General features: G+C 36.1%; 1 protein-coding gene across 1 annotated transcript in view; it reads right to left on the bottom strand.

The window, feature by feature from the left end:
- The window catches only part of LOC128659267 (solute carrier family 22 member 13), a 115,820-nt gene that overhangs the window by 56,842 nt on the left and 45,350 nt on the right, over nucleotides 1-13,628 (bottom strand). Inside the window, exons 2-3 of the mRNA XM_053712943.1 lie at nucleotides 9,206-9,309; nucleotides 633-787 (exon numbers count right to left, since the gene is read on the bottom strand). Of these exons, the coding sequence (XP_053568918.1) occupies nucleotides 633-787; nucleotides 9,206-9,309 (259 nt within the window). The remainder of the gene's footprint in view (nucleotides 1-632; nucleotides 788-9,205; nucleotides 9,310-13,628) is intronic.

The raw sequence follows: 13,628 nt of genomic DNA, 5'->3' as shown, positions 1-13,628 counted from the left end.
AAATTGGAATGCAGACGGGTGCATTTCAGTTTGGAATAGAAGCAATTTTTTTGCAATATACGAAAATGCTTCTAGTAAAAGATACAGCTGTTTCAAGAGTGTACTTAAGTACGTTCTGTGCACCAGCATTTTAAACACATCACTTGCACAGACAGCCTAAGGTGCTTGTATCATCTTGTAATGAATCAATTTTCATCATCGCTGACAGGATACCAGCCCTACTGGTGCTCTAAGTAGCTGCAGTACTTAAAATGCCGGTGCACTGAGAATATCTAGCTATGCTTCATATGCACATGCAGAGAAAAACGATAACACTTAAACAGTGGTAGCTTTTTTACAAATACATTTACTGTAAACATGTCTCTTTCTAAAGGTGTAATTCATCTATGTGGATTTTATTTTTTCATTTAAATATCCCTTTAAGCGTTATTGAACATGAATTTTAGTGTAGGATCTCATAGAAATCAATTATGTGAGGAAATGTATGTACCTGCGCTATCCAAACTGAATAGTGTAGCGTGCACTATTCTAATGATAAATATTAACCATGAACTTGCAATACCAGCACTCCATAGCTCTTGCATTTGCGCATGCGCGTGCATATGTAGATATGGATAGTTTGTGTGTTTTACCTAAGACAAGATTGTTGATGAAAAGTCCAGACATGGCGATCCCCACAAAGCACCTCAGAGTTGTGTAGACGTAAAATTGTGAAACAAATGCTGTGCCAACTCCAAATGACAACTGCATTAGCATAGAGATTAATATAACTGGACGCCGTCCAATCCTAAAAGTATTTTTTTGTTATTCATTCACGTATGTTATTATTTTATTATTTACAGTAACACATAGTTTGTTATGATAATAACTTATACAAGTTGTGGTGAACCCAAAGTGGCAATCTGTCCTTCTGCCTATGGGCTACCTCCATATTGCTTGGTGTAAATGGCTGAAATTGAAGTGCTTGTTCTTATGAATCCATATTATATATAAAGAATTAAAGGGACATGAAGCCCATTTTCTTTAATGATTTAGAAAGAGCATACAGTTTTAAACAACTTTCCAATTTACTGTTATCTAAATAGCTGCTGATTGGTGGCTGCACATAGATGCCTTGTGTGATTGGCTTACCCCTCTGCATTGCTATTTCTTCAACAAAGGATACCTAAAAATGAAGCAAATTAGATAGAAGCAAATTGAAATGTTGTTTAAAATTGTATTCTCTATCTGAATCATGAAAGAAAAATTTTGGGTTTCGTGTCCCTTTAAGCTTTAATTGATTATATATATTATGACTTTAAAAAAAAAAAGTTTCTTTAATGAGACACCCTCCTGCAAAAATTGTTTCCCCTATTCTGTTTCCATTGACTTGCTATACAAACAAAACTATTTAATGTATGAAAATTACTCCTTTAAGTTTATTTTCTTTGTTTGGTTGTAATGAGCCTGCAGGGAGGTCAAAATGGCTTAGATCATTTTTCTCTATGGACAAAGGCCAATTCTTATGTACTAGGAGCATAACTACTGGGGTCTCAGGTTCTCCACTGCAACCGGGCCATCATTCTAGGGGGCCTACCCCGCTGCTGTTCAAGAAGGATCAGATTTTAGAGCAGCTTATTTACGGGCTGACTTTTTTCTAATCACCACTAGAGGCCGCTAAACTTGTGGTGACAAAAACAACCAGAAGAAAGAGAGCTCTGAACATAAAACAAGCAGTTTGCTGTACTTACTGTTTTTCCTAATGCTGTAGTGATTGTTACGGTTGTTTGTTAGGCAGTGCATCAACTTCCTCTTGTGTGTGTGTGTGTGTGTGTGTGTGTGTGTATGCGCATGTCTTTGTGTGTGTATGTGTGTGAGTGCATGTCTTTGTGTGTGTATGTGTCTGAGTGCATGTCTTTGTGTGTGTATGTGTGTGAGTGCATGTCTTTGTGTGTGTATGTGTGTGAGTGCATGTCTTTGTGTGTATATATTTGTATAAGTTAATGTGTGTCCATGTGTTTGTGTGTCCATGTGTTTGTGTGTGAATGGGTTTGTGAGTGCATGTGTATGCAATCGTGTGTGTGTGAGTGAGAGGGTGTGTTTGAGTGTGTGTATAAATAAATAAATAAATAAATAAATATATATATATATATATATATATATATATATACTATATATATATATATGTATATATATATATTTTTTTTTTTTTTATTGCTCATCAGCTATGCTTTGGGATGGTGCTGATGTTCAAATGAGCGGGCACTGCCACCAAATTTGCCCTGGGGCCCAGTGAATTCTTGTTAATCCTCTGCACATACATTTTTATTATGGGTGGTGGTTTCAATGAGCTAAACCTCCTTTTTAAATTACAAGATCAAACCTAAAAGAGCAATTGACAATACATTGAAAACTAGTATGTGGAAACACAATGGAAAAGGTTCAACACCCCATGTTTATACTTTGTGATAGGTTACATGAAACATCTATGTGAATTATTTACAGAGAATATCAGTTTTTCACATATTTATAACATATATTTTATATTTGCTGTGAGATCTATATACATTATCTTTATTTTTGCCTTGCACTGTACAATAGACTTTGATAGTGTCTGTAAATACGTCTATAGATATCATAAATGTTTTCCAGTTTCCAACAGCAATATGTGTTTAAAGTTCAAATGCTCAAAACAACAAGTGAAATATACTGAACTGTTATGCCAATTACAATCGCAGTTAACCATCTGTAGATAATAATACACTTAAATTCAGCATTAATAGGTCACCTTTGACTTTGCTAGATGTACATAAGTCTAGGGCCCTCATTACAAAACATCTGAACTTGTACACAAAATAGATAGATAGATAGATAGATAGATAGATAGATAGATAGATAGATAGATAGATAGATAGATAGATAGATAGATAGATTTAAGAGTGATGGGGGAAACCAGACGTGGACTCCCTGCCCAATGTGCATACAGAGATATGCCTGCACCTCACTGACGAAGCCCACAGAAGGCCGACATGATCGTCTGGGGATATCATGTTCCTTGCTCAGAGGAGCAGAGGAACATGAGAGCAGAGGAGCATTGCCTGGTATTTTGGGACTAAACTGACCTTATTAGGCAGGGTCAGACTGAGATACTTCAGGAAAGTTCTTCTTTGTGAAATCACCATAGAACAAGCTACTGAGCTGTTGTTCTTCCTGGTAGAGCACATCACTTTCTCTATGTAAGTATATATATGTTATAGGTAAAGTCAAATATTGGGTAATCCTAGGATTTCCCAGGTAAAATGAACATTATCCAAGTGGCTGTGGGTGAAGCCTGATGTAAGATCATAAATACCCTCAGAGTGCATGCGCTTCATCGAGTCACTGCATCAAACATATATAGCATGCACTGTAATTCCCCCATCTTCAAATAGTGTAGATGGGGGAATTACAGTATATCAGGCTTTACCCACAGCCACTTGGGTAATGTCCGTTTTACCCAGGTAATCCTTGACTTTACCTGTAACATATATATATATATATATATATATATATATATACACAGTGTATATATATATATATATATATATATATATATTACACAAAGAAAGAAGCGCAATCCTTGCTCAGTGTGCTTAGAGGAATATGGCTGCACCTCACTGATGAGGCCCAATGAAGGCCGAAAAGATCATCTAGGGTTACCGTGTTCCTTGTTCATAGAGGAATTGCCTGCTATTTCGGGGGTGGACTGACCTTATTAGGCAGGATCTGATATACTACAGTCTATAATAAGCATTACTGGGCTAAAAAAGAGCTGCACCCAGGTGGTAAATTGCCATAGAACAAGCTAACAAGTTATTATATACATATACAGTCATGACCAAAAATATTGGCACCCCTGCATTTCTGTCAGATAATGCACCACTTTACCCAGAAAATTGTTGCAATTACAAATGTTTAGGCATTCTCATGTTTATTTCTTTTGTTTGTATTGGTGTGACACAAAAAGGTGGAGAAAAAAAAAAAGCCAAATCTGACACATTCCATGCAAAACTCCACATTCTGGACTCATTGCTGGCCAGTTCTGTATTCCCCAGCGCTTTGTCCTACACCATTTCTGGGTGCTTTTTGAAATGTGCTTTGGGTCATTGTCCTGCTGTAAGACCCATAACCTCTGACGGAGACCCAACTTTCTGACGCAGGGCCCTACATTGCATCACAGAATTATTTAGTAGTCTTCAGATTTTAAAATGCCACAGCACGTTCTCCCAAAAGGATTTTGGCTTCCTCAGGTAAGTTTTGGCGAACTCCAATCTGTTTTTTTTTATGTTTCTGTGTCAGCAGTGGGGTCCTCCTGGGTGTGTGTGTATATATATATATATATACACAGTATATATAATTTTACTTTTACATTTTTTTTTTTTTTGGAGAAATTGCTTTAATCTCTTATAGTCTTTGGGTGTGTAGAACTCAGAATGCAGGAACAGATTCACAGAACAATGATTTATGAACAGATGAACAGTTGGTAGTTCAGATTGAAGATCACAGAAACAACAAGTTTGAACATAGGCCTTATGCAAAACACTAAAGTCCAATACAAGGTTCAGAATACTTTAAGTAGTTTGCAGTCCAATAGACACGGGTGCTTAATTGAGCAGTAAAGGGTGAGGTTGACACAGGATACCTGGTAGGTACAGCAGACACAGATATTGAGAGGAAAGCAGATACAGGTTTTTCAGCAACCACAAATATCCAGAGCGTACTGTGGGTGAGACTGTCACAGGATACAAGATAAGTACAGCAGGCACCGCTGGTTTGAAGAAGGCTGTCACTGGTATGGTAGACAGGTTTCTCAGCAGGCACATAATACCCAGCGGGTATTATTGGTGAGACTGTCATGGGATACCAGATATGTACAGCAGGCACAGCTGCTTTGAAGAAGGCTGTCACTGGAATGGTAGACACAGGTTTTTTCAGTGGGTACTGTTGATAAGACTGTCACAGGATACCAGAAATGTACAGCTTCAAGAACAAGGTGAGCATACACAGGTATCAGATTAGTCTTCTTGGCTTTCAGGAACCAGGTGAGCATACTCAGGTGCAAGGTAAATATGCTTGGTCTCTAGAACAAGGTGAGAATACACAGGTATCAGGTAAGTATGCATGGTGTCTGGAGCAAGGTGAGCATACACAGGTATCAGGTTAGTATGCTTGGTCTCTGGAGTAAGGTGAGAATACACAGGTATCAGGTAAGTATGCTTGGTCTCTGGAACAAGGTGAGCATACACAGGTACAAGGTAAGTATGCTTGGTCTCAGTAGCAAGGTGAGCATACACAGCTATCAGGTAAGTATGCTTAGACTCAAGAGCCAGGAACAAAAGGTAGGTAAGTCAATAACTCAGCCCGGAGTTATTGGCTGGGTAAGTTTTTATAGGAATTCACACACCTGAGTCCAACAGGTGGGAGTTTGTGTAATTAGGACATGACCCTTTAAATCTAGGAAGTGTGCTGCAGCATGCCTAGTGAAGCCTCAGCAAGAGCCGGAAGAGTGGAGTTTCTCCACTCAGCGTTTGCCAAGACCAGAGGGGCCGACCTGGGAGCTCCTGGTAAGCTCCTTACAGTGCCTCCTCCTTAGGGTAACCTTCGGGGATAACTGAGAACGGGATGCTTTGGATGCTTCTTTTTAAAGTCTCTGATATATTCAGGAGCATGCACTTCAGATGCTGGTATCTAACTTCTCTCATCAGGACCATATCCCTTGCAATGGATGAGGTATTCCAGTCTTTCTCTGTGAAGTCTGGCATTTAGAATCTCTTCAACCTCATATTCTACTAATCCATCCACCATTACATGCCCTGGTGCAGGGGGTTTACGAGATGGAAAGGGATCTGGCAATGTAGGTTTGAGAAGGGAGACATGAAAAACTAGATGGATGTGTTAGGAAAATGGCAACTGGAGACGAATTGCAACTGGAGATATATTTTTTCAATGGTAAAAGGTCCAAAGAAGCGGGGCCTAATCTTTTGGAAGGAAGAGCAATTTGAAGATAAGGAGTGGATAAATATACTTTGTCTCCAACTTTATAAGCAGTAGTAGGACTTCTCGTCTTGTCAGCATAATGTTTAAATTGTTGTTGGGCCTCCAATAATTGCTTCTTAATTACAGAGAAAGTATTGTGAGCCTCCTGTAACTGTTGATCAGCAGCAGGGACTGAGCTTTGGTTAGGGAAGTACAGGAAGTGGTTGTAAGATACCTGAAGGAGGTTGTCATGTTAACTATACACAAAGGACAAGGCTGTACGTAAGATTTTATATCTTGTCATGCCAGGCCACCAAAACCTTTTGACTAATTAACTTTTGAGTCTTATGGATACCTTCATGTCCTCCCAGAGGTGTGTTAATGAAATAATATAGGATCTAAGAAACTACAGAGGATGGCATTACCACCTTACTGTGCTGAATCTGCAATGCTGGATAGTTTGAGGATCTAGTAGCATAAAGTCTTTAGACGAATAGTGTCCCAAAAGGAAGCTAGAAAATGTTCTGTTGAAGAATAGTTGTTGGCTCAGATTCTGTATTCTCAGTTTCTCAAATACAGGATAAGGCATCTGCTTTACCATTCTTGGTTCCAGGTTGATATATAATGAGGAAATAGAAGCGGCTGAAGAAGAGTGCCCACCGGGCCTTTCTGGCTTTGAGTCTATGAAATGAATGTAAGTATTCCAGATTTATATGGTCCATGAAAACAGTAATGGGGTGATCTGCCCCCTCCAGTAGATGTCTCCACTCCTCGAACACTGTTTTTGTGGCAAGTAGTTCTCTATCCCTCACATCATAGTTTCTTTCTGCTGGCTAGAAAACTTGAGACAGAAAAGTCACAGGGTGGAGGTAATCGTTGTCACAAGCTCTTTGAGATAATACTGCTCCAATGGCTGTCTCAGAGTCATCAATTTCAACATAGAAAGGCTGTCGTGTTTCAGGTGAAATCACGATAGTTGAGGAGGTAAAAAGTTGCTTTAGGTTTTCAAAGGCTTGTAGTGCTTTGTCAATCCAGTGAAATTTGATGGTCTTCTTAGTGAGGGCTGTAATGGGTTGAATAAATTAAGAAGTCTCTTATAAACTTCCTGTAAAAATTTACGAATCCCACAAAGCATTAAATGGCTCTTTTACTGTCTGGAGTGGGCCAGTTCATTATAGATTAAATTTTCTTGGAATCCATACGGATCTCTCCAGGTGCTAAGATAAAGCCTAAAAATCATTGTTAAAGTGTTATTTCTCCAGTTTAGCGTAGAGGATTAGCCGTACACGGGATAGTACAGTCCTCACATGAGCATAATGTTGTTGTACAGAAGAAGAGTAAATGAGTATGTCCAGGATATCATGAAAAATGTTATTGCTGAACCTCTGAAAGTTAGCAGGGGAGTGGCACAGACCAAAGGGTTTCAGAGTGTACTCATAGTGCCCATAACGGGAACGAAAGGCAGTTTTCCCACTCATCTCCTTTCCATACACGGGTGCAAGATAAGTATGTTTGGTCTCTGGAACAAGGTGAGCATACACAGGTATCAGGTAAGTATGCTTGTGGTCTGGAGCAAGGTGAGCGAGCATACACATGTATCAAGTAAGTATGATGGTTCTCTGGAGTAGGCAGACCATACACAGATATCAGGAAAGTATGCTTGGTCTCTGGAACAAGGTGAGCAAATGCAGGTAAAAGGTAAGTATGCTTAGTCTCAGGAGCAAAGTGATCATACACAGGTACCAGGTAAGTATGCTGTCTCAGGAGCCAGGAACAAGGTAGGTAAGGCAATAACTCAGCCCAGAGTGATGAGCTGGGTGAGCTTTTATAGGAACTCCCACACCTGAGTCCTCCATGGCCGCTTTAAATCTATGCAGGGCACAGCCATGCATGCCTAAAGAGGCTACAGCAAAAACAGAAAGACTGGAAGCCGAGATGAAACGCAGCAATTCTCTGTATTTGCCATGACCGGAGAGCTGCCGGTAAGCTCCTTACAGTCTTACTTCCATGCACTATTTTCTGTAAGCAAATCAAATCAAATAAATCTAGTCTGATGAAAATGGTATATACTGAATTATGCTAATAAAAAAAAACTGAATGGTGAATATGATTGAATATGCTCAGCTGGTGCTATGTTGTGTTCTACTATTATAAAAACATAGGGCCAGATTACAAGTGACGTGTAAATGTTCTTTTTATTTAAAAAAAAAATTAAAAAAAATAATATATATATATATATATATATATATATATATATATATATATATATATATATATATACACAAGTAAAATTTTCTTTTATGTGAAGAACATTGAAACAAATATATTATTTTATTATATTAAAATTGAATAACAATGGTTTAAACTCCTTTGTATGTCTCAGGACTTTAACACAGCAAAGTGTAAAATTATGCATTTAGGGAAGAAAAATCCAAATGTTAATTACAAACCTAATTACACTTTACTGACTGTTACAAATGAGGAACAGGACTTGGGAATTATTATTTCAGATGATTTAAAACTTAGTAAACAATGTAGAACTGCAGCGAGTAAGGCCAGCGGAATGCTTGGATGTATTGGTAGAGGTATTTGCAGCAGAAATAGTAAGGTTCTTATGCCACTTTATAGATCATTGGCTAGGTCTCATCTTGAGTATTGTGTGCAGTTCTGGAGACCATATCTTCAGAAGGATATTAACAAACTTGAATCTGTGCAACCAAAATGGTACATGGTCTAAAAAATAAAACTTACCAGAATAGGCTCAATGACCTAAATATGTATAGCTTAGAGGAGAGAAGGGAAAGAGGTGATATGATAGCAACTTTCAAGTACGTTAAAGGGCTTAGTAAAACTGAGGCTGTGGGTATTTTACATAAAATGGAAAATTCAAGAACAAGGGGTCATGATCTCAAGCTGAAGGGTAGTAGATTCAGGAATAATTTGAGGAAGCACTTCTTTACATAGGATAGCATAAGGCTATCCTATGAACTAGATAAGTTTAAACTTCTAGGTAATATCGGGCAGACTTGCTGGGCCTATGGCTCTTATCTGATGTCAATATCTATGTTTCTATGTGAAATATGTGATAATAAATAAATGGATTACCCCTGTACACCAGAAAGTAGAAGATACCATTTAGAGGGGAAAAAAAGAAAACAGTGTTAGTATTAATGAAAAGTAAATAAATATTATTTCAAGTATTCTTCCTTACCTGTCTCCGAGAGTTCCAAAAATAAGTGATCCTATCAGTAGCCCCAGCATATAAATAGATTGTGAAATCTCAATTTCTTCTTTTCTTTTACACACCAGATCAAACTAAATAAAATAAAGAGTTCTATTATATTTCAATACCATCAAAGCAAATCCAAAACATATTGTGTCCAAAATCTCTCTTCTGCCCATTTATCTGTGTTCTTGCCCTGGGTAGTGCAGAGCACATGTAGAAGAAAGCCTACCATTAACCCTTCTAAGAAGTGAGAGTGCTTCACTAATAACCAGCCAGTAGGTATTGTTGAAGGTCTTGGTTGATCATTAAACATTTTCCCATGATCTGGTGCCAATGTTATAGACTTATAGGCTAAATAAAACATTCTTCACCCTCAGAGGTGAAAATGTGTGTAAAATTCTAAGAAATTAATTACTTCCTTCTAGTTATCAGATACTTCCAGTTGGCTTCATAATAACCTCAGAAAACAATGTAATGTATTATAAAATATAATGAGCATGAATATTATCATTTCTAATTCAACAGTTGCGTCCTTATAGTCTTTATTAACCCCTTCACTACCAGGAATTTAAGATAAGAACTTGCTGAAAATACTGGAGAATTTTTATCATTTTTGCTATCATTACATTTAAACAGAAATAGAGCCTTGATTTTTTAATTTACCTATCAAAGTTGTATATATTATCAAAATAATACCAGATAGAGGATTTTGTCAGTGCATATAAATATGAATAAGGTATAACTGTCATACAATTTTGCTTAGACCTTCCTTGGGGGTACGTCAGAATACCGGCATAAGAACCACAAATCTCCGTAATAATATTAGGTGTTCAGTTCAAGTTATAGTCAAAGCAGTTTTTGGCTGTGTAGTTTACCAAATATTATCCCTTTTCTTTATGTTATATCCGTGTAAGGTACCTTATTTCCAAGTCGCCGATTGAGAACCATCTTTTCAGAGCAGTGTATAACCACACTATTGCACCGGTTTGTGCAGACGAAGCTCCGGCGTGAGTATCTCCTAGGGCGCTACTGAGTCAATCCATGTCCGGTTCCCGGCACTCCCACTATTGTGGGATTAACAGGTTGGCGATGTGTTTGGTCCTGATGATTCTGTGTAGGTTCAGTGTTCTCAAAACACCTGTTGAGCAATAGCAGTCTGTGGAAAGCAACGCGTTTCAGCTCCGAAGAGCCTTTTTCAAGCTGTAACAGAACTGCTCAGATCCTCTCTTTTGTACTCCTCATTCATTTCCGATTGGTTATCTCATTTTTATTTTTATTTAGCCAGCGTATCATGCTTTAATTGTTTTATAGCAACTATTTGAATGAAAAATTGCTCTTAAATCATTATTTAAGTGTCCTTCTGAATAGTTGTATAATTATGTATCCAAACAGATTGTAACTTCTCTATTTGACCTTTGTTGAACGTCTGTGTTGTATTATGAAGAACAGCACCAAATAAACCAAGTTAAAAACTAGCAGCAGTTGGTGTTTAAAATCTGTTCAATCTATAAAATTGTAAATAAAAGTTGATAAATATGTTGAATAATAAAATTTAGAAAAACCAGCATTGTTAGTAATTGCTCATTAATTGAGATTTGATTAAGACAAAATTAACAATATAAAAAAAATCTGTGTACAGAAAAAATAAATAAATAAATGTATATATAATATGTTGTCAATGGTGTTTGCACACATAACACATCTGAGGAACACTATAGAAATATATATATATATATATATATATATATATATATATATATATATAAAACATAAAAAAAAATACACATTAGAAATATATATAAACAATATTCATATAAAAAATAAGTATAAAAAATATATATTTAAAAAATATATATAAAAAATATATAAAAGATATACATATTTAAATACGGGCAATTTGATAAAAAATGCTAAACATTTTAAAAGTCTCCATGCAATTCTAAAAAATTGTAGACTGGCGAGATTTTGATTATCAAAAGATAATAGATTTGAATATATTTCTTAAAAATAGAGTAATGTTAGATAGAGACCTTATTTTTTACATAAAGAGTATCCTAACTTATTAAAACTTATTGTTTCTTTATTGTACAAAGGACATAAATTTATTTTAAAAAAATTATTTAAAAAACTTCTCAATTCTATTTCTAAATTCAGACCCTGTGGGTGCAGTGTGTCTAAATTATAAATCCACTTGCTTTCTAACTGTAGTAATCTTTTTTGATTGTCCCCCCCTCTCTTTTGTTTTTGTAGTTTGGCTATACCCATGTAATTAAAGAATTTATTACAAGTTTTAAAATGTTTCGGGACTGGTAGGTCTTTATTTCTATCCTCATCCATATTTTCAATGGACAAAATGTGTTCGCGTATTCTCTCGTAAGGGTCGTTCTGATTCGCCCACATACTGCATTCCGCACTTGCATTGGATCATGTATACAATGTTCTTATCAGTGCATCTTATGCAATCATGAATTTTAAATTATTTTTTATTTATATGTGAAATGACTGATTTACTTTTCTTTGAATGTCTACAAGATTTACATATAAAACACGGGAAGAAGCCTTTCAAGTCTTTTCCTGTCAGATCTTTATCTTTTTTTGTTGTTTAATTTGGGTTGGGGCAAGTATATTTTTTAGATTATTTGCTTTTCTATATATGAAACAGGGTTTTTCAGTAATTAGTGGACCAATTATTTTGTCTTGTTTTAGCATATGCCAGTGTTTTCTCACAATTTTTTCTGTCATTTTATGATTTATGTTATAATCAGTTAAGAACGGAACGTTTAGTTTATTTTGTTTCATAAGTACATCTTCTTTGGATCTCTTAGTTAATAGAGTTTTTCTTTCCATCTTCCCTACTTCTTGTCTAATATTTTCCAGAAATTCCTCACTATAACCCCTCTCTATAAATTTTGATTTTAAATTTTTTGACTGATTATCATAGTCCTCAAATTTGTTACAGTTTTTCATAACCCTCATCATTTGTCCCTTTGGGATATTATTTTTCCAGGCTTGGTGATGGCAACTGCTTGAATGTATGAAGTTGTTGCTATCTACCGGTTTAAAGTAGGTTTTAGTGTTAATAGAGCCATCTTCAATATAAATTTCTAAATCTAGAAAATTCAGCCTTATATTACTTATTTCTTTTGTGAAGCGAATATTCAGGTCATTTTTATTCATATTGTCAAATACTATTTCAAAACTTTCTGCTGTCCCTCTCCAGATAATTAATACATTGTCTATGTATCTTTTATATAGGACTAGGTTTGCACCCAGCTCTTGCATGTCCAAAAATTGTTTTTCCCATAATCCCATAAAGAGATTGGCATAGCTGGGTGCAAACCTAGTCCCCATTGCGATTCCACAGGTCTGAGTATAGAAGAAATCTTCAAATAAAAAATAATTATGGCTTAAGATAATGTCTATACTCTCTAAGATAAAATCTCTTTGTTCTTTTTTAATATTTGGATCTTCATTTAGAAAATATTTAACAGCTTTTATTCCTTGAGTATGCTCAATAATGGTATACAGTGACGTAACATCACAGCTTACTAGCCACATATTTTCTTCCCAGATAATATTCTCTAATAGTTTTAAGACCTCTGTGGAATCATTTAGATAGGAATCCAGTGTGACTACATAGTTCTGTAGATATCTGCCAATATACTGGGAGAGGTTTGCTGTGATTGATTCTATGCCTGATATTATTGTGAATTTTTGGCAGTATATAAAAAAATTTTTATAAAATTGCGAGCATATTCTATTTTTTAAATAAAGATAATCTATATTCCCCGAGTGAAAGAAGGCTTATCAAAGATCTATTTGAGATAATTCTTTATGAAAACTTCTTTCTCTTTGAGGACACTTTCTTTGTACAGAAAAAAGGCACGGCCATGGGCTCAAATGTAGCCCCAACATATGCGAATCTCTTTGTTGGTCAATTTGAGGAAGAAATAGTGTACAAAGATCAAGGCTTTAAAGATCATATACAAGGCTGGTATCGCTACATAGATGACATATTCTTCATCTGGAAAGGGAGTGATGAGGATCTATCTAAGTTCGTTCAGAGGCTTAATGCATCACATGCATCTTTACAATTCACTATGGAGGCAAGTAAAATTAAAGTGAGTTTTCTGGATACCATGATATCTGTTGTGGATCATTGTCTGAGAAGTGATCTATTCACTAAAGCAACAGATAGAAACAACACTCTTTTGTATCAAAGCTTTCATCCACCTTCCCTGATTAAGAATCTTCCCTTGGGCCAACTATTAAGAACTAAAAGAATAGTTGATGACCCAGTAATTTGTTCAAAGAGATTAGAGGAGATGTCCCAGAGATTTCTGAGCCGAGGCTACCCGATTGAAATTGTCAATCAAAATATGACTAAAGTGCTGGAGATTGATAGGAC

Source organism: Bombina bombina, chromosome 5, assembly GCF_027579735.1.
Source record: "Bombina bombina isolate aBomBom1 chromosome 5, aBomBom1.pri, whole genome shotgun sequence".
Lineage (NCBI taxonomy): Eukaryota > Metazoa > Chordata > Amphibia > Anura > Bombinatoridae > Bombina > Bombina bombina.
Note: the sequence above shows the minus strand (reverse complement) of the source record. Positions and strands in the feature narration are given on the sequence as shown.